This window comes from Elephas maximus, chromosome 22 (assembly GCF_024166365.1).
Source record: "Elephas maximus indicus isolate mEleMax1 chromosome 22, mEleMax1 primary haplotype, whole genome shotgun sequence".
Taxonomy (NCBI): Eukaryota; Metazoa; Chordata; class Mammalia; order Proboscidea; family Elephantidae; genus Elephas; species Elephas maximus.
The window spans coordinates 25,012,689-25,034,843 of NC_064840.1; the positions used below are offsets into that span (position 1 = coordinate 25,012,689).

Below are 22,155 nucleotides of genomic sequence, written 5' to 3' on the forward strand. Positions count from 1 at the left end.
TGACTTGGTTTGTAAACTTTCACTTAAAGCACAATAAAAATAAAAATAAAAAATTAGGACAAGTAGTAAGAAGGCAATATCAAGTTCATAACTAGGAAAATGGGGGCAAAGGAACAAGTATTCTTTTAGGAAGTAATTTCTAAGCTGAGCTCTAAGGAATGAATATTAATCAATCAGGCAAAAAGAGGGAGGAGGCAAAGATAACATTCAAGACAGAGATGTGAAAACATGTGTAAAGACCCTGACGCAGGAACCCAAATACCTCACACATTATTAAAATTAGCTATCTCTAGAACTAGTCTATCATCTCCAAAGGACTGTTGTTAGCTGCCCTTGAGTCAGCCCCCAAATCATGGATACCCCACGTACAACAGAATGAAATGCTGCCCAGTTCTGTACCATCCCCAGGATCAGTTGTGGATTGGACTGTTGTGATCCACAGAATACTCGCTGGCTGATTATAAGAAGCAGATCGCCAAGCCTTTCTTCTTATTCTTAGTCTGGAAGCTCCTCTGAAACCTGTTCAGCATCCTAGCACCATGCAAGTCTTCACTGACAGATGGATGGTACCCGAGGTGCACTGGCTAGGAATCAAATCAGCGTCCCCCACATGGAAGGCAAGAATTCTATCACTTAACGACCACTGCGCCCTGCAAAGGACTACCCGGTTGCTGCTGAATCAATTCTGACTCATAGCAACCCTACAGAACAGAGTAGAATTGCCCCATAGGCTCTCCAAGGAGCAGCTGGTGGTTTTGAACTACCGACTTTTTTGGTTAGCAGCCAAGCTCTTAACCACTGTGCCACCAGGGCTCCTCCAAAGGACTAAAACCCAAGAACCCACTGCTGTCGAGTCAATTCCGACTCAAAGGAGTAGGGGAACCAAAGCTGGCCCCTGGCCTACTATACTCCCTAAATAAACATTTATTGAAGGAGGGACTGGCCCTCCACAAGGTGGCCCCAAAGAACCTTTTTCTCTCATCATCACTTACAAAGAGATTCCGTAGTTTCATATTGATCTGTTTTTTATACCTACCACACATTCAGGTTCTTACATCCTGACATTCACACCTTAAGCTCTTCTCTGTTTAGGATACTTAATCAAACTTCTGTTCTTCCTTAATGGTCCCCCAAAGGCAGAAATGTTTGTTTCTACTTTGTCTGTACCAGTTTTATACCATTTGTTCTGTAATTACTGTTCACTGTGCCTGTTTCTGTCTCCTTCCGCCACCCCGCCTAGTTCTGAGGGCCAAGGATCCAATCTTGATCATCTTTGTATCTTTAGGGGCCTGGTACAGAATGGACGCTCCTTTGTATGGCAAATCCAACTGAGAAGTGCTATCAGCTCTAAAGATAATTTCCAAAGAGAAGCTCCACTAGTCAGCAGGGATGATTCCACTGGAGTAAGTGTTCTGGCTCTCAGGGTTACTGTTGTTGTTAGGTGCTGTCGAGTTAATTTTGACTCATAGTGACCCCATGTGACGGAGAACTGCCCCATGGGGTTTTCTAGGCTGTAATCTTTACGGGAGCAGGCTGCCAGGTCTTTCTCCTGTGGAGCTTCAGGGTGGGTTCGAATTGCCAATCTTTTGGTTAATAGCTGAGCACTTAACCACTGCACTACCAGCGCTCCTTCCAGGGTGACTACTTATGGACAAAGTCTCATGTAGATGCACAAGCCTTGATCTACATCCTATGAGAAAGTAACGGAGCCAAGATATTCACCTAGCATCCGCAGCTTCTCAAGCCAAGATTCTCTTCAATAGAACACTCTAGGCCTTTTCAGCTTCATAGTTCTGATTGCTGAGGATCCTAACTCTCCTCCAACCTTTACTCTGGGAAATATAAGAGAAAGATAATAATGTGAAGTCTTGGAGATTCCTGTGAGGCCCAAAGGAAGACCAATCCCGAGTCCATTCTTATCTGCCTGGAAAGTTCTTCCTTCAGGAAAATACCTCATTGTACAGGCTGTTCATCCTATCCCTGGACAATGTTTATCTCTCATATTTGCAGACTTATTAACAGTGGCTTCCGATCGTCAGAGTCCAGTAAGGGGGCTTGACTAAGTAAATGTCCACAGCAGTTTCAAACAAGAGGCCTTTCTTTACTAGGTGTTTAGTAATCAGAAAACTGACCTACACAGTTATTACTGGAATTACTGTTTTTAACAGGTGGCAGATATGCAATGAAAACTAGGTGAGAATTATAACAAATGCCTCATTACAAACCTTGCTACCTTCAGGATCATTTGAATTCTGATATAAAATATACCAGTTTATATATGCCTCTCTCTCCCAACTTAATAACTGGCGATATGACTGTCTTAACAGTGAATCCATGGAGGCAGGCACTAGGATGGCAGAATGGTAAGGCTGGAAGGACCTTTAAAAATCATCTAATCTAATCCAATTGTTGCATTTTTTGAAAGAAAAATGTATTTAGGAAGACCGAGTTACCCAACCATCAAAAAGCTAGCGAAAAGCAAGAAGCCATCTAAGATGCATCAATTGGTCTCAACCCACCTGGAACAAAGGAGAATGAAGAACACCAATGACACAAGGTAATTATGAACCCAAGAGACAGAAAGGACCACATAAATCAGAGACTACGTCACCCTGAGACCAGAAGAACTAGATGGTGCCTGGCTACAACTGATGACTGCCCTGAAAGGGAACACAACAGAGAATCCCTGAGGGAGCAGGAGAGCCGTGGGATGCAGACCTCAAATTCTCATAAAAAGACTAGACTTAATGGTCTGACTAAGACTAGAAGGACACCGGAGGTCATGGTCCCCAGACCTTCTGTTAGCCCAAGACTGGAACCATTCCCAAAGCCAACTCTTCAGACAGGGATTGGACTGGACTGTAAGAAAGAAAATAATATTGGTGAGGAGTGAGCTTCTTGGATCAAGTAGACACATGAGACTATGTGGGCAGCTCCTATCTGGAGGGGAGATGAGAAGGCAGAGGGGGACAGAAGCTGGCTGAATGGACACGGAAAATACTGGGTGGAGAGAGGAGTGTGCTGTCTCATTAGGGGGAGAGCAACTTGGAGTATATAGCAAGGTGTATATAGATTTTTGTATGAGAGACTGACTTGGTTTGTAAACTTTCACTTAAAGCACAATAAAAATAAAAATAAAAAATTAGGACAAGTAGTAAGAAGGCAATATCAAGTTCATAACTAGGAAAATGGGGGCAAAGGAACAAGTATTCTTTTAGGAAGTAATTTCTAAGCTGAGCTCTAAGGAATGAATATTAATCAATCAGGCAAAAAGAGGGAGGAGGCAAAGATAACATTCAAGACAGAGATGTGAAAACATGTGTAAAGACCCTGACGCAGGAACCCAAATACCTCACACATTATTAAAATTAGCTATCTCTAGAACTAGTCTATCATCTCCAAAGGACTGTTGTTAGCTGCCCTTGAGTCAGCCCCCAAATCATGGATACCCCACGTACAACAGAATGAAATGCTGCCCAGTTCTGTACCATCCCCAGGATCAGTTGTGGATTGGACTGTTGTGATCCACAGAATACTCGCTGGCTGATTATAAGAAGCAGATCGCCAAGCCTTTCTTCTTATTCTTAGTCTGGAAGCTCCTCTGAAACCTGTTCAGCATCCTAGCACCATGCAAGTCTTCACTGACAGATGGATGGTACCCGAGGTGCACTGGCTAGGAATCAAATCAGCGTCCCCCACATGGAAGGCAAGAATTCTATCACTTAACGACCACTGCGCCCTGCAAAGGACTACCCGGTTGCTGCTGAATCAATTCTGACTCATAGCAACCCTACAGAACAGAGTAGAATTGCCCCATAGGCTCTCCAAGGAGCAGCTGGTGGTTTTGAACTACCGACTTTTTTGGTTAGCAGCCAAGCTCTTAACCACTGTGCCACCAGGGCTCCTCCAAAGGACTAAAACCCAAGAACCCACTGCTGTCGAGTCAATTCCGACTCAAAGGAGTAGGGGAACCAAAGCTGGCCCCTGGCCTACTATACTCCCTAAATAAACATTTATTGAAGGAGGGACTGGCCCTCCACAAGGTGGCCCCAAAGAACCTTTTTCTCTCATCATCACTTACAAAGAGATTCCGTAGTTTCATATTGATCTGTTTTTTATACCTACCACACATTCAGGTTCTTACATCCTGACATTCACACCTTAAGCTCTTCTCTGTTTAGGATACTTAATCAAACTTCTGTTCTTCCTTAATGGTCCCCCAAAGGCAGAAATGTTTGTTTCTACTTTGTCTGTACCAGTTTTATACCATTTGTTCTGTAATTACTGTTCACTGTGCCTGTTTCTGTCTCCTTCCGCCACCCCGCCTAGTTCTGAGGGCCAAGGATCCAATCTTGATCATCTTTGTATCTTTAGGGGCCTGGTACAGAATGGACGCTCCTTTGTATGGCAAATCCAACTGAGAAGTGCTATCAGCTCTAAAGATAATTTCCAAAGAGAAGCTCCACTAGTCAGCAGGGATGATTCCACTGGAGTAAGTGTTCTGGCTCTCAGGGTTACTGTTGTTGTTAGGTGCTGTCGAGTTAATTTTGACTCATAGTGACCCCATGTGACGGAGAACTGCCCCATGGGGTTTTCTAGGCTGTAATCTTTACGGGAGCAGGCTGCCAGGTCTTTCTCCTGTGGAGCTTCAGGGTGGGTTCGAATTGCCAATCTTTTGGTTAATAGCTGAGCACTTAACCACTGCACTACCAGCGCTCCTTCCAGGGTGACTACTTATGGACAAAGTCTCATGTAGATGCACAAGCCTTGATCTACATCCTATGAGAAAGTAACGGAGCCAAGATATTCACCTAGCATCCGCAGCTTCTCAAGCCAAGATTCTCTTCAATAGAACACTCTAGGCCTTTTCAGCTTCATAGTTCTGATTGCTGAGGATCCTAACTCTCCTCCAACCTTTACTCTGGGAAATATAAGAGAAAGATAATAATGTGAAGTCTTGGAGATTCCTGTGAGGCCCAAAGGAAGACCAATCCCGAGTCCATTCTTATCTGCCTGGAAAGTTCTTCCTTCAGGAAAATACCTCATTGTACAGGCTGTTCATCCTATCCCTGGACAATGTTTATCTCTCATATTTGCAGACTTATTAACAGTGGCTTCCGATCGTCAGAGTCCAGTAAGGGGGCTTGACTAAGTAAATGTCCACAGCAGTTTCAAACAAGAGGCCTTTCTTTACTAGGTGTTTAGTAATCAGAAAACTGACCTACACAGTTATTACTGGAATTACTGTTTTTAACAGGTGGCAGATATGCAATGAAAACTAGGTGAGAATTATAACAAATGCCTCATTACAAACCTTGCTACCTTCAGGATCATTTGAATTCTGATATAAAATATACCAGTTTATATATGCCTCTCTCTCCCAACTTAATAACTGGCGATATGACTGTCTTAACAGTGAATCCATGGAGGCAGGCACTAGGATGGCAGAATGGTAAGGCTGGAAGGACCTTTAAAAATCATCTAATCTAATCCAATTGTTGCATTTTTTGAAAGAAAAATGTATTTAGGAAGACCGAGTTACCCAACCATCAAAAAGCTAGCGAAAAGCAAGAAGCCATCTAAGATGCATCAATTGGTCTCAACCCACCTGGAACAAAGGAGAATGAAGAACACCAATGACACAAGGTAATTATGAACCCAAGAGACAGAAAGGACCACATAAATCAGAGACTACGTCACCCTGAGACCAGAAGAACTAGATGGTGCCTGGCTACAATTGATGATTGCCCTGAAAGGGAACACAACAGAGAATCCCTGATGGAGCATGACAGCAGTAGAATGCAGACCTCAAATTCTCATAAAAAGACCAGACTTAATGGTCTGACCAAGACTAGAAGGACACCAGAGGTCATGGTCTCCAGACCTCCTGTTAGCCCAAGACTGGAACCATTCCCAAAGACAACCCTTCAGACAGGGGTTGGGCTGGACTATAAGATAGAAAATGATACTGGTGAGGAGTGGGCTTCTTGGATCAAGTAGACACATGAGACTATGCGGGCAGCTCCTGTCTGGAGGGGAGATGAGAAGGTAGAGGGCGACAAAAGCTAGCTGAATGGACACAGGAATACAGGGTGGAGAGAAGGAGTGGGCTGTCTCATTAGAGGGAAAGTAACGTGGAGTATATAGCAAGGTGTATATAAATTTTTGAATAAGAGACTGACTTCATTTGTAAACTTTCACTTAAAGCACAAAAAAAAAAAAAAGCTAGCAAAAGCCGGTCCAGGAGGAACTAAAGCCCGTGTTCTGAGACTACCAGGCTAGTTGCACTTTATTACCCCAAGCCGCCTCAGGGAAGCTGAGATTTGCTCAAGACCACACAGCTACTCAGTGGAAGGGCTTGATGTGGTACCCCAGCTTAGCCAATGCTTTTCCCACAACACACCAATATTCATCTTAAATGTGGTCTAAGAGCTGGGTCACTAGGCTTCAGAGTGGCAAGAAATCCACAAGCACTAGTTCATGAGACCACAATGCTAGCCTGAACCAAGATGCACTGATCTACCTTTCACTTGAGAAAAATCTTTGATACTTCTCAAGTTCCAGCACAAAATGAGAACCAGGAACAAAACCTAGCCAGTTTAAAAAAAAAAAAAAAAAAAAATTTTTTTTTTTTTTTTTTTATGGCAGCATAAAAGAAGTATGGTAATCACTGTTACCCCTGGGAACTGACAAGTTAGGTGTATAAATCTGGAACAAGGTAAGAAGCAGAAGGGCATCCACCAGCTAGTGGGGAACAGCCAAGAGAGGAAGGACCACATTCTGATGAAGCGGCTACCAACAAGACTAACAGAACGATTAATGCTCCTCCCATGTGTCCCAAAGGCCTCTCCTTCTCACTAGCTTACCAAATATTACCAAAGGGAGTGTCTCTAGAAAAAAAATACAAAAAAACTATGGAGCTTCTAAACTCTAGATCTTAGATTCTTCCTTGCAAAAGGAGGGATCACATGATTCCTTCCAGCTGTGAGTCGTGACACCAAAGCAGGGGCTTCTCATTTTTCAGGTTAAGACACAGACACCAGCATCTCAGAAGGCTTCATTCTTCCTGTTCTCTTCTGCCCTTCCTTAAACCCATTCCCACCAAGTTGATCCTGACTCATAGCGGCCCTATAGGACAGGGTAGAACTGCCCCATATTGTTTCCAAGGAGCAGCTGGTGGCTTTGAACTGCTGACCTTTTGGTTAGCAGCCATAGCTTGCCATAGCTCTTAGCCACTGTGCCACCAGGGCTCCCACCCCCCTTCCTTAGTTTTATTAGGAAAAACGTGTGAGGATCAAGTAAAAGAACTTGACCTGGGTTTGAACCCTGGCTCTGTCACTGTTTGTCTCTGTGTCCCTGGGCAAATCATTTAATCTCTCTGAGCTTGTTTCTCAATCTTTAAAAGAGTATAATACCACCTACCTTACAGGCTTACCAAGAGGATTAAAAGGAATAACGTAATAAAAAAAAAAAAAAAACGTAATAGATGTGAAAATATCTCCTGCAGTGCCTGGCACTTAGTTGGCAACTGCTTAGTGCATAGCTTTTCTTCCTCCCTTCTTGTGTATCTGGGAGGCTGGCTGGGGAAAAGGTTGAACAGAATACACTATCTCTAACATCTGAAGGAAACATCTTTACAATAACATCAGCAAACTTCTTCTATGTACCCATGTGCAAGGCACAGACTTGGCCAGGAACTGCTGGTGCCCTTGGTGAGTACTCACGAGGTCTGAGGGACAAGGATATGTTCAGAAATTACACCCAGCGGAGAGGGAGAAACCAGGTACTGGGGGTGGGGCAAGTGCAGTACAGTAATAGGATACACTGTATAGAAATAAATGAGACAGATGGTTCCGGTGGCATTTTGGCCACCCAGGTTCTCGCTTCCAACCATAAATTTACTTAGCTGTGAATGAGTAGGCATTTTCTTATCTGGGGGAAGGCCTGCAAAGAATCTCTTTATCAGAGAACTGGTTAACCAACTCATACATTTCCATATGGTGGTTCTCTGCCAGTTTTGTTAATGATAGGAAAAGAAAACTACTTTGAGTCCTTATAATGTGCCAGGCAGTGTACTAAGCACTACACGAAGATGACCTAACTTAATACAAAGATCCCATAAGATGAGAACTAGTGCTTAAGGACTATTATTGTTCCCATTTGACTGAAGAAGAAACTGAAATGCTCCGCTAATGTGTCAGAGCTAGAATTAGAGCCTGGGTCTCCTAGACTCCAAGGCCTATGTTCTTAACTACTTTTCAGACTTTCTTTCCTGGAAAAATAAATTACAGGCAGTAACACCTGACCAAAGACAATCCCAGGGTGGACGCTCAAGAACACTTTAATGGAACTAGGTGACAGTTTCAGGTTCTAGCTGCTGTTGGTTATAAACAAATAGGTAAGAGCCTAATTCTTGCTAAGTAAACTTGTTAAAAGAAAAAAAAAAAGCCCATTGTCATCGAGTCAATTCCGACTCACAGCGACCCTATAGGACAGATTAGAGCTGCCCCGTAGAGTTTCCAAGGAGCACCTGGTGGATTCGACTGCTAACCTTTTGGTTAGCAGCCGCAGCACTTAACCACTATGCCACCAGTGTTTCCAAGTATAAAGGAAGGCCAAAGGTGAGAAAGAAGAGAGACTTTTTTAAAAAGAGAAAGAAGAATCAAAATCTTTAAGAAACTGCCACAGCTCCAGGCCCTAGCCGGCATGCCACGTGAGGCCTAAGAGTGGGCCCCACCCCTCCCTAGCAGGCCACTGAGTCCCAGCTCCTTCCAGGTTGCACTGACCAGAAGTCAGTCCTGGGCTGGGAATCAGCCCAGCCTCCAGAAGATGCAAAAAACCCACCCTAAATGCAAGAAAGCCTAACACGGCTCCCTGAACATGATGGGTTGCCATCAGCTTTGAAACCCTGTGGTCCTCTTGTACTCTACCCTGTTCCCTCCATTCCATACTCAATGACTTCTCCATGACATGATGCATCTCCCACTGGTAGGTGCCTTCTTCTTCATTCCTACCACCCACACTCCAGCCCAGGGCTCACTGTACCCACCTCCACCTCCAGATTGGTGCCTTGCCTCACCCTTGTCTAGTCCATCTTACTCACTAGTACCAGATAATATTCCAAAAACAATATGCCCACGTCATGAATCTTCCTGCCTCTAAACATCTGGTCTCTACTGCAGGCCAGAAAATTCTACAAACCTCAGCCTGGCAGTTAAAGCTGTCCACAATCTGGGTTTACTCACCCCCTCAGTCTTACCTTCTCTTTCCTATGACCTCTCCCCTTCACCTCCCAATCCACAGCTCCACCACACATATCAATTTACCATCCCTTAAGGAGAGCCTGAAACTTGACTACATTTGCACGCTTATCCCACAGTTTCTTTTCTACCAGGATATCATTCCCCTTTCCCTTTTTTTAACCTATATAAGACTTCTCAAATCTTAACCTCCGCCATGAAGCTTTCCCTAACCAAATCTGGCAGCCACCCTGGACTCCTTGTTGTTCTTCAAACATGCCAAGCAAATTCCCACCTCAGGTCTTTTGCTCATTCTCTTTTATTCTCTCTGTCTGGAATGTTCTTCTCCCAGATATCCACATGGCTCACTCCCTTGTTCCATTTCTCTTCTCAGATGTCACTAACCAGAGAGGCTTCCCTGACCACTCACTGATCCTACACCACCACTCCCAATTCCCTTAAAAAAAACAAAAACAAAACCAAACCCTTGCCATCGAGTTGATTCTGACTCATGGTGACCCCAAGTGTTCCAAAGCAGAGCTGCTCCATAGTTCTCTTGGATGTAATCTTTACAGAAGCAGATCGCCAGGCCTTTTTTCCATGACACCACTTGGTGGGTTCAAACCACAAACCTTTAGGTTAGTAGCCAAGAACAAACTGTTAGCGCCACCCAGGGACCTTTCTATCCCCTTATTCTACTTTACTTCTCTCCAAATCTTTTATCCCTGACACATGCTATTCATGTGTCTCTCCCCATCAGAACATATACTCCATGAAGGAAGGGATTTGGTCTATCTTGTTCACTGGAGCCCTGGTGGTGCAGTGGTTAAGAGTTCGGCTGTTAATCAAAAAGGTCAGCAGTTTGAGCCCACCACCTACTCCTTGGAAACCCTGTGGGGCAGTTCCGTCCTGTCCTATAGGGTCATTATGAGCTGGAATCGACTCGACTGCAATAGGTTTTTTTTCGGTTCTAACTCCCAGAGCCTAGAAGTGCTTGGCCCAAACCCAACTCGCTGCCATCAAATTGATTCTGACTCATAGCAACCCCATAGGGCTTCCAAGCCTGTAAATCCCTACAGAAGCAGACTGCCATATCTTTCTCTTGCGGAGCCACTGGTGGTTTTCAACCGCTAACCTTACGGTTAGCAGTCGATTGCTTTATCCATGGCGCTACCAGGGCTCCTTAGAAGTGCTTTGCACATAGTAGGAACTCAATACATATTTGTGGAGTGAACGTATGCAGAGTTCTCCTCCACCTCTATATCACATAAAGGCCTTATAAAAGCTTTTCTTGAATTGTCACACTTTTTTTTCTGAATTACCCTAACTAGACAGTGAATCTCTCAAAGGCACAAACCACATATTATTCATTTCCATAAATATTAAGGGCTTATTATGTGCCAGACCCTGGATATCTCTAGCAGCCTGGAATACTGGAAAGAGCACTGGGGGAGAAGACCTAGGCTAGTCCTAGGTCTATTATTAGTTGAGTGACCCTGGGTGAGCCACTTTCCCACTTTCGGCCTCAGTTTCCTCCTATGTAAGACAGACGGACTATACATTATCTCAAAAGTCTTTGTTGCTCCAGCATTTGTTAAAATTTATAAGAGGTAAAACTTGGCCCAGCCTAGTGCCTTAGATATCACAGGCGCTCCGTAAATATTTGATTTCTTTGTTGTTGGGTCTCCTGTTACATGAGAGGCATCTGAGTTGTCTTGGGACACAGTTTGAGCGGAACAACAAAAGTTTAAGCCCCACTTCCTTCTCTGACACTTCAGGCAACCTCACCCTGGTGGCTGTGGTACAGAGAAGATGAAACACTGGACTTGAAGTTAGAAACTATGAACTTGGACCACAACCACTTATTTGGCTGTGGGATTGTGAACAAGTCATTTCTGGACCAAGCTACACTGGCCTTGTCTCAGCTCTTCAAAGGCACTATGTGCCTTCCAATCTTAGGACCATTTTATGTTGTTCCCTATGCCTGGAATGTTCTTTGCCCTTTCTTTGCTGGACTCAGGAATCAGCATAAACTTGTCTTTCTTAGAAAAATATTCCCTATCTCTCCCCCAATCCCTGGTGTATTCTTATAGCATTTATCTCAATTATTATCTCAGTTATCTACTGTCCATGTCTAGGGCTGTAAGCACTAAAAGGGCAAAGCCTGTTTGTTTTGTTCACTCTGTATTCCTCAGCTAAATCATGGCACAGAAGAAGTAACCTGCAAATATCTTTTGAATGAATGGAAGGATGCATAAAGTAGGAATGTAAAAGCTGCCCAGCCTCCTGCCCCAAGCTAAGGGGTCAGTCTTTATGCTGTCCATTTCGCAAAGAGAAAACAGCCTCTAGAAAGCTTCTTCTCACTTACAGAAAATATAATAAACACTATTGCACTCTAGCCCTGGTGGCACAGTGGTTAAGAGCTACGGCTGCTAACCAAAAGGCTGTCAGTTCGACTCCACCAGCCACTCCTTGGAAACCCTATGGGGAAGTTCTACTCTGTCCTGTAGGGTTGCTATAAGTTGGAATCAACTCAATGGCAATGTTTTTTTTTTTTTTTTAATTGCACTCTAAAATTTTCACAAGGTTCAAGACAGGGAACGCAGACACCAGAAAAATTCGCTGGAAAAAATACGCGCTAAACAACTCTTGAAAGCAAAAAAAAAAAGAAAGAGAGAGAAAGGGGCAGCAGACATTCCCAGTCCTAGCTCTCTTTCTCCAGAAGTCTATTATCCAAAATGAGGAGAAAAATCCCATGCTCCCACGGTGAGGAAATGACCTACTTTGGCCTGGTCCTTGTATTCGAGATGGAGGAAGTGACTGTCCCCAGGCCAAAAGGCAGGAAGCGGTGGCAGACACCTCCAGGACAGATCCCCACCTCCAATTCCCTCCTGCCACCTCTAGAATGCTTCTGGACGCTGACCCCTGATGACCCAGAGGTTGGGCCACTCACACAGGTGGTTAGGAAACACAGGCGTCTGAAGGTTCCCAGTGCTGGGGGACAGGCCTGGAGGGCAGGAAGCTGCAGGGTAGTGTATGAGGTGACTGGGAGGGGACTGCAGGAGCAGCTAACCTAACCCATAAGCTGCCCTTCACTCTTTGACACCTCCCCCTTCCGGGAGGCATTTGGCCACATCCCTCCCTTGCCTCGGAGAGACCAAGAGAGGTCCCAGGTCCCAGGAGAGGGCTCAAAGCCCCTTGGACTCACCGTACCCTCCTCTAGCAGAGATCTTCGAGCCCCAGGGAGAATGGTCCAATCTCTCCCTACCCCTAACTCCCTTCCTAAACCTCAAGGGAGACCAAACTCCCTATTTCCTGCAAAGGGCCCCAAGACTCAGGGAGCCAGATATCCGCGGGAAGCCCTGGATGCCGACGGGGAAGTCATATCCTCCCTCGTTTTCCACAGAAAACTCAGAACCAGGGGGAAGGAGTACACTCTCCAACTCCTCATCATCGCCCCTATCCTTAAAAAGTTCTGTACGTCCCATATTCCACAGAGCCCCCACCTCAAGGGAACCTGGGCCCCTCGACTTCTCTGGAAAGGGAAAGATGGACCTCTGACAGGCCCCCAACCCGCCTGCCCCTCGGAGCCCCTGCTCCCTGGGATGCTCCGACCCCCAATTCCCGCAGCTCCACCCCCTCCGAGGAGTACCATGTCCACCTAAAATCCTCCTAGGGAGCCTAGACTCACGGGGTCCCTCCAGCCTGCAACTCCCCTCTGGCGCCCGGGCCAGGACTTCGGAGTTAACGGCGGGACGGGCAGCCCTTCCTTACCCGCTTCTGCGGCCATGGTCCCAGAGGCCCGGAGGAATGGGAGGAAAAGGCGCGGGCGGCGGCTGCTCCCCTGGGCTCCCGCCGCCGCCACAGGCGAGGGAGGATCGCGGCCTGGGGCGCAGGATGCACCGCCTACGGCGCCCGGGGAGGACCAAACCGCACCTGGCACCGGGGCCCTCCCGCCGACGCCCCGCCCCTCCCCGCCCGCTCCCGGAACCCGGCTCCGCCCCCTGGCTCAGGCTCTGCATCGGCCCTGGCGCCCCCTAGTGCAAGGAGCGCCGCCTCCGTGGGTGCTGTTAAGAGTGATCCTGCGCAGGGCGGAGGTCTCAACACAGAGGACCTCTGTTGTTTTTAGGTGCAGACCCCACGTGAGAGTAGAACTGCCCTATAGGGTTTTCTTGGCCTTAATCTTTACAGGCAGATCGCCAGGTCTTTCTCCTGTGGAGCCTCTGGGGGAGGCCCAAAGGCCAACCTTTTGGTTAGCAGCAGAGCGCCTAATGATAAAAAAAAAATAAGTGCCCATCTAATCCAGCCTTCTCATTTTGCAGATGGGAAAACTGAGGACCACAGGGGAAAGTTCGACTGCCTCAAAAAATGGCTCAGTTCATTTGGAGCACAGCTGGGTTGGGAACCCAGGTCACCGGATTCCCAGTCAAAGCTCTTTCCAGTAGAGTTTGGAATCAGGACTATGAGCATGGAGAAGCCAGGGCTCCCCCACAAGTAGCTTTGGAGGTTTGAGGGTGGACTTTTCTTAAAGGCTTCTAACTCTGAGAAGTCATTTTTCTGAGCCACTATGAAAAAGTTGGCACTGAGTAAGATAGTGTGGAGGTACTGCAACCAGCATTCCAGATCATTTGCCAGGCCAAATAAGCATATACGTGAGCCCAGCACAATGGAGCATGCATGCCCCATTGGAAGAGGGGCAGGCCCCTTCCTGGTATGTTAGCCTGCTATTCCCAGGCCTCCTGATGCTCAAGACAAGCCAAAAATCCAGAGTTAAGTGAAATCTCCCACTCTTTAAAATGTTGGTAAAGTTAAAAGATATTTTTTAAATGCCACGTAGGCCAGACCACACCTGTGAACTCGATGTGCTCTGTGGGATGCCAGTTGAGGATGCAGTGGGGTCCTTGGATGGCATAAATGGTTAAGTGCTGGACTACTAACTGAACGGTTGGTGTTTGAACCCACCCACCCAGAGGCACCTCGGAAGAAAGGCCTGGCAATCTGCTTTTGAAATGCCAGAGCCTTGAAAACCCTGTGGAGTGTGGTTCTACTCTGCCAAACACGCGGTCATCATCAGTTGGACTCAACTTGATGGCAACTAGTTTTTGGTTTGGTATGTGGAGACAGCAGTGGGTGAGGAGTCATGACAGCAGAGAGTTGTTAGGACAGCTGAGTTCTAGCAGCTGCTAGCTGGCTGAGTGGCCTTGGAGGGGCTTGAGGGTCGTCCATGTGACTAAGTGTTGTCCATGTCAGGTGGTCCCTGAGGTCTCTCCAATCTGATTCTGTCATGATGGGTCTTTGGCAACTGTCACTTCCCAGGTCAGGTTCAGGTCATGGGAAAAGGGTCCAAATGCCCAGGAAGGGGCAGGCCCAGGGCCCAGGGCCCAGGGCAATGGATTTAGCTGCGATCAACCAAGGACAAAATTCAATCCAGCAGTCTCAGCACTGGGGTAACCAACAGCCAGCACAATTCCCTTTCTTCCTGCCTTGACCATCTTCTCCAAACAGGATGCTGGCCAGATTTGTCTCCTCTGGGTGTGGCAGGTGGCTCTGATGTCCTGAGTATGCAGAATGTGCTGGGGGCTATGCTTGACTTTCGTTGATTCCTGGGATCCCTCTTCAGCAGAGGGTTTTGTTTCCAAAGAAATCTCTAATTACAGATGGTGTGCTGAATTAAAGTGATGAGGAGCAAGGGTTTCTCCTGACAAGACACCTCATGCTAGCAAAAGGGGAAGAGGGATTTTACTCATCCTGTACATGGAAAGAGGTTACACTGTATTTCCCAGATACCCAGGTACTCAGCTGCCTTTTTATGCCTATTCCCAAGAAAGGTAATCCAACCAAATGTGGAAATTATAGGACAATATCATTAATATCACACATAAGCAAAATTCTGCTGAAGAACATTCAAAAATGGCTGCAGCAATATACCAATAGGGAACTGCCAGAAATTCAGGCCGGTTTCAGAAGAGGACATGGAACCAGGGATATCATTGCCAATGTCAGATGGATCCTGGCTGAAAGCAGAGAATACCAGAAGGATGTTTATCTGTGTTTTATTGATTATGCAAAGGCATTTGACTGTGTGGATCATAACGAGCTATGGATAACACTGCGAAGAATGGGAATTCCAAAACACTTAATTGTGATCATGAGAAACCTTTACATAGATCAAGAGGCAGTTGTTCAGACAGAATAAGGGGATACTGACTGGTTTAAAGTCAGGAAAGGTGTGCGTCAGGGTTGTATTCTTTCACCATACCTATTTAATTTGTATGCTGAACAAATAATACAAGAAGCTGGACTATACAAAGAAGAACGGGGCATCAGGACTGGAGGAAGACTCATTAACAACCTGCGTTATGCAGATGACACAACCTTGCTTGCTGAAAGTGAAGAGGACTTGAAGCACTTACTAATGAAGATCAAAGATCACAGCCTTCACTATGGATTACGCCTCAACATAAAGAAAACAAGAATCCTCACAACTGGACCAATGAGCAACATCATGATAAACGGACAAAAGACTGAAGTTGTCAAGGATTTCATTTTCCTTGGATCCACAATCAACAGCCATGGAAGCAGCAGTCAAGAAATCAAAAGACGCATTGCATTGGGCAAATCTGCTGCAAAGGACCTTTTCAAAGTGTTGAAGAGCAAAGATGTCACCCTGAAGACTAAGGTGCGCCTGACCCAAGCCATGGTATTTTCGATCACATCATATGTATGTGAAAGCTGGACAATGAACAAGGAAGACCAAAGAAGAGTTGACGCCTTTGAATTGTGGTGTTGGCGAAGAATATTGAATACACCATGGACTGCCAAAAGAATGAACAAATCTGTCTTAGAAGTACAACCAGAATGCTCCTTAGAAGCGAGGATGGCGAGACTGAGTCTTACATACTTTGGACATGTTGTCAGGAGGGATCAGTCCCTGGAGAAGGACATCATGCTTGGCAGAGTACAGAGTCAGCAGAAAAGAGGAAGACCCTCAATGAGGTGGATTGACACAGTGGCTACAACAATGAGCTCAAGCATAACTACGATTATAAGGATGGCACAGGACCGGGCAGTGTTTTGCTCTGTTGTGCACAGGGTAGCCATGAGTCGGAACCAACTCGACGGCACCTAACAACAACAACAGCTGCCTTGGAGCAAGGCCTGTCAGTCTCTTCCCTCACCCTCTGCCCCACAGCAAGGGACCCAGGACATCCTGAGAAATGCAAGTTGAAATGGAAAGGAATAGCTGTCTGTAGTAAAACCAAGCGCTGTCTTTCCATTATGGACCCAAAAACACTCCAAAATCACTTGTGAACTTGCGGGGGGGACTCTTGGAGGGCAGAAAAGGCCCAGACAAGGAGGGGAGCTACTGGGTTTCCAGTACCCAAGTCACCTGTCCACAGTTTACCTGTCCATGGCTTGGTCAGTTGTTGAGGTCAGATCCTGCTGGCTAACCCCCAATCAGCCCTCTGAGCCTAGAGAAATGAGGACCGGGATCCTGAAAACCACATTGAGGTTCTGCCATCCTGAGGGCTCTGGTTTACAGGTGTCTCGCCAGACTTTCCTAGTGTCACTCTCACTTGCTTCAAACTGAGCCAGTCTCTGTCCTCCAGTCTCTCCTCTCCCTGAATCATCGCACCTAAGATGGCCTGATCAACCTTCTGAAAGTATGTTTCTGCCACTTCCCTGCTCAAAAACCTTCAATAGCTCCCCGTTGTCTAAAAAATAAAGGCGAAATGAAGCCGTCACAAGCCAATTACATCACAGCCTTACTTCCCTACTCCCTTTGCTCCCGGACTCTGCTTTTTCCTGAGCATTTTCTCCCCATGCACCACCCTGCCATGCCAACAACCACCAGCCCATGTTCTCTGCAATTTTGCTGCCCTACTCTGCCCAGAAGTGCAATCTTGCTTCTGAACTTTTAAAAAATGTTTATTGTGCTTTAAGTGAAAGTTTACAAATCAAGTCAGTCTCTCATACAAAAATTTATATGCACCTTGCGATATACTCCTAATTGTTATCCCCCTAACGAGACAGCACACTCCTTCCCTCCACTCTCTCTCTTCGTGTCCATTCGGCCAGCTTCTGCCCGCCTCTGCCCTCTCATCTCTCCTCCAGACAGGAGATGCCCACATAGTCTCATGTGTCTATTTGATCCAAGAAGCTCACTCCTCACCAGTATCAAATTCCGTCCCATTGCCCAGTCCAATCCCTGTCTGAAGAGTTGGCTTTGGGAATGGTTCTTGTCTTGGGCTAACAGGTCTGGGGACCATGACCACCAGGGTCCTTCTAGTCTCAGTCAGACCATTAAGTCTGGTTTTTGCTTCTGAACTTTTAAAACAGTTATTTTCAGTATCATTCTGTAATCCCCATGAATCTAAATCTATACTGTCCAATAAAACAGCCATTAGCCACATGCGGTTATTCAAAGTGTAATTAAAAATTCAGTTCCTCAGTCCACTAGCCACATTTCATGTGCTCAATAGCCACATGTGACTCGTGGCTAGTGTGTTGGATAGTGCAGATACAGAACATTTCCATCATTGCAGAAAGTTCTAATGGACAGTACTCGTGGCTAGCGTGTTGGATAGTGCAGATACAGAACATTTCCATCATTGCAGAAAGTTCTAATGGACAGTGCTGCTCTTAGATAATGACTAATGGCTGCTAACATCATAGAGAGACTACCAGACATTACGGGTCTCCAGATATGATGCAAAAAAGAAGTACATACCATCATTTGTGACACAGTCTTACCCACAAAAAAATCAAATCTGGTCAAGCCTCTGGTTCTAACAACCAATTTGCAGGAAATACAGGGGAAAGACCAGTTTGTGAAATAACACTTGGGTAATGCAAAGAGCAAAATCGAGACTACGGGAAACTCAAGAAAATGACCTGGTTTCCTTAACAGTTTAAATTGCAAGGAAAAAGAAACTGAAACCACAAAGAAAATAGGAATTTACAGATGGAAGATACTTGAGCAATAGCAATGTATTGATTTGATTTGGATCTCAATTTAAACAAACTGGACAAAAAATTATGAGACAAACAGGAACATTTAACAAGGATTACATATGTGATTGTTAATGAGCTACTGTTAATTTTTAAGATATATAAAATGGTATTTTGGTGATGTTAAAAAAAATCCTTAAGATGCTCATCAAAATACTTATAGAAGACATATGACTGGGATATCCGGGGCAGGGGGAGAGGGAGCAGCACAGGGGTAACGACAATGAAATAAGACGATGTAAGTTGATGGTTATTTGGGCTGAGTGATGGGTAACTTGGAGGTTTTATTGTCCTATTGGACTTCTGTGTATGCTTTATTAGGCTTCCAAGTTCCCCAAGGACAAGGACTGCTTCCTTATCTTTGCATTCCCCACTACACCTTGACTCTATTCAACTGTTAGATGGAAGTCTAAGAGGGAGACAAGAGCTCCTTTCAGAGGGATGACCCATGGCTCTGGCATCAGGGAGACCAAGGGTACAACAGGTTTGTAAGCCCACCAACATCTTCCATCTTGTACCACACCCTGCTACTAAGGAACCTCCCTGAGGGGCATGCCCACTGCACCAGGGGAAGAGCTTGGCTGGGATCCATCTGCCCTGTCACTGAACATGGACAGATGCTGACATTGAATTAACCTAGGATTGTCCTTAAGGCTCTGGTCTGATCAGCCACATGCTAAGCTCCATCGTGGAAGCTTGTCGCTTGCAAGTTTATGAATTCCACGCACTTATCAGGACCAGGGCTGCCTGTCAGACAGGCCACACCTTGGTCAGGGCTTGCATAAAGCCAGGCCTCCAGCCCAGGCTTCTTGTCTTTAATTAACCACAGCTGTCTGAGGCTTTCTTCCTCAGTGTGGGATTACCAAGGACTCACAGGCGCTTCTCAGAGGCCAGACCAGTGTGACTACTCCCACCCCCCATGTCACAGATAAGAAGACCACAGCTCACAGTAATACAAAACCATTTGTTTAATTCTAAATCAAACCACTTTCACAACAGTGAAAATTAGTGACTGGTCAAGGTGTGCCACCATACAGTGTCATTGTCTGCCTGTGGTCGGGACCTGGTTTTAGTTGATGGGGTGGTGAGGGGTGGGGTAGGATGGAGGCTGCAAACACAGAAAATACACACAAAAGGAAGGAAAACCACCTTGGCAGAAGGGCAAGGTGGTGAGCCTGCAGTGTGGTGGGAAGAGGGATCTCTGCTGGGGGTGGCCCAGCAGTCCCAAGTTGGTTCTCCTGCCACAGCTCCCGGTGAAGGATGAGAAGGGACCTATAAAGTTTAAATCCAAAGGGCACATGGCTAACCTGGCCTTGCTAATAGGTTCCCGGGATGCCTTTGCTGGTAGAGCTCTCCTGGGCTCATTCCCATTTTGAGAAAGTCTTCCTACCCACAACTTTCCTTTCTTCTGGCAACTCCTCTCTGTTGGGCCCTTCTCTCTCCCACCACCAGGTAAGGCCACTGCACTGAGAGATCCCACCAATCCTCTCTGGAACTCCAGGGGCTCCTCTGACTTTAGGGGTTTCTGAAAGTGATAAAAAGGGCACTCAAGTGGGTAATCCAAGAATATTTAAAATCCCTCAGGCACACAGAATGGATTCGGCAATCGAACCACCCACTCAATACTTACATGTTTGCTTGTTAAAACACTGAACTCTGGTGTTGACAGGAGCATTGGGGAGGGGCTTGGGGCTGTGGAGAGGGGAAGAGGGCTTCCCTCATCTTCCTCCAGGTCTTGGTTTTCCCTGCATTATGCAGAGCCACCCTGGGGAAAAGTACTACTTGGGGCTTTCTGCCACTTTTTTTTTTGCAGATGCGAATTTGGCTATTGCTGTGGTAAGGCAAGAATGGCCTGGACTGGCAAAGGGAGTGCAAGGTCCCCACAGGAAGTCCATCCCCTCCTATCCTTGGGGACTCCAGGAAGAGGCTGGCTTTTCAGGAGACCTGGCAAAGCCCGTGAAAGCCAGTCCACCAGGTGAAGGGTCCTCCTGGCCTGGCACCACATACTCTCAATCAGATTCAGAGGAAGAAACCTGTAAAATCGAAAAACAAATCAAGGGCTTGGGAAGAACAATTTACTCTAGAGACAAACGAAGGAAGTCCACATCGTATCATCACTGGTGGCTCCCCAGGCCTCACTGCCTGGCTTCAGCAATCATCGGGGCTGCCTGCTCTGGGGTCACATGCTTCCTGAGGAGTTTGCAGGGGGAATCCATCAAGTCATTCCAAAATCAAGCTCCCACCGGCTCTCCCCCACCCTGCCTCTTCATCAAGGGTTTCTAAGGAGTATGGTCTTCCAACATGCAGCTGGGCTATCTTGACAAAGCCCCAGCTTCCTGTGGGTGGGTGCTGGGAGAGAAGGCACTGAGCTTCTGCAGCCTCGGCTCAGGGCTGCCGGTTCAGTCACTCCTGAGTTAGCACTCCAGGTCCCACTAGAGCCTCCGCCCAGGTCTCTCCTGGTGCAGCAGTCAATCGCAGCCTGGGCAGTGGCCTAAGCTGTGCGCCTGCTGACAGAGAGGCAGATGTGCACAGTCCTGGGGGTAAAGCTGATGGAAATCTGGCAGTGAAGCCGCATATCTCATGAGAAAGGATAATCTACACCAGGAAACCAGGAGGCCATTCAAGCTGCTCTCTGGGGCCAAAGATGCTGAGCATAGCCCAAAGCCAATAAAAGATCTTTGGGTCTCTGGTGAATTCATGAAGAGACGGGACAAACTTCAGGTTCAGCTGCTGTAATTATAATCTTTATGGGACAGCAAATTCTTGCCACTCTGCTGAGGAGGAGGAAGAGGAGACAGGGAGATGGCAGAGCAGCACTGGGGTCTGGAAGGGGAGCATCTCTGCATGAGGCACTCCACTGGCTTCAGAGGCCACTTTACCAAGGGGTATTTAAAGAGATAAAAGAAAGTTTCCATAAATACCATTTGGTTCGTCCCTTTGTTTTTGTAATATTAGACTCAGGTGAGATTGTACTCTGACAGTTCCTCTTTTGCTATCGCTTCTCTGTGCAGAGTCAAGACCGGCTGAGCTGGCTGGCACAGGATTTCACGGTGTCACCTATGAGAGGAAACCAACGCCAAGGCCTGAGGTTATAGCATGGTGTTGACAACAGTGGCCACACTCAGGGGTCTTCACCAACTGGTCCTGAGTCCCAAAACTTTGATGGAGAAGCAAGACTCCTTGAGGTGTTACTGGCCCCACTGATTCCAGGGGTCAGGATTAGCCAGGGAGCCAAACACTGGGGGGTGGCGTGTCACCAGTCCAGAGGCTCTGTCATGGATGCAGGCCAGGGGCCCCACATTAGGCGATCAGGAGCCAGAACATGATCACCAGGGCCACAAACAGGAAGAGGCGTGACAGGAATTGCTCGTCTACATACTGGGGTGTCCCAGGGACAGCTGGAGAGAAAGGAGGAAGAAGAGGGGCTGTTAGAACACTCCAGCCGTACACCCTCCCATTTTGGGCCAGGAGTCAAAAGCAACAGCATTCACCTGTTAACAAAAGAATCCTGAGACTGAAAAAAATTTCAAACCCCAAATACATCAGGCAAAACAAAAAATGTAAAAATGTAACAATGAAGACAAGGACTCCAATTTATCCTAAAAGGGCTGGGCCTGCAGATGCAAATATGACAGCTGACTAACAGGAAGCTCTTAGAGAAAATAAGAGAAAAGCTTGTTAAGCATCTTCTACGTGCTGTGTTCTGTACACATTACTACTTGACGGACAGTGTTATTCCCATTGTGCGTATAAAGCAGCACAGGGCCATAAGGTGACCATGAGGTTCATGAGGTAGTGGCAGAGCTCCACAGCTGTGCTCTCAGTTGCTCTCAGGTCAACACTGCCTCCTAAATCACAGAGTTACTAGGTTCTGGCACTGAGCCAGGAGAGGCCTCAGAGAGTC

The 22,155-nt window shown here is 46.5% G+C and overlaps 2 protein-coding genes across 3 annotated transcripts in view; both read right to left on the reverse strand.

The window, feature by feature from the left end:
- The window catches only part of LIMK2 (LIM domain kinase 2), a 76,983-nt gene extending 63,794 nt beyond the window's left edge, over positions 1-13,189 (reverse strand). For both annotated transcript variants that reach the window (XM_049866208.1, XM_049866210.1), the window contains exon 1: positions 13,014-13,189. In XM_049866208.1, the coding sequence (XP_049722165.1) occupies positions 13,014-13,029 (16 nt within the window). In that variant the 5' untranslated portion in view covers positions 13,030-13,189. The remainder of the gene's footprint in view (positions 1-13,013) is intronic.
- A 6,006-nt stretch (positions 13,190-19,195) lies between these two features.
- Positions 19,196-22,155, reverse strand: part of RNF185 (ring finger protein 185) — a 40,500-nt gene continuing 37,540 nt past the window's right edge. Inside the window, exon 7 of the mRNA XM_049866216.1 lies at positions 19,196-21,649. Within this exon, the coding sequence (XP_049722173.1) occupies positions 21,552-21,649 (98 nt within the window). The 3' untranslated portion in view covers positions 19,196-21,551. The remainder of the gene's footprint in view (positions 21,650-22,155) is intronic.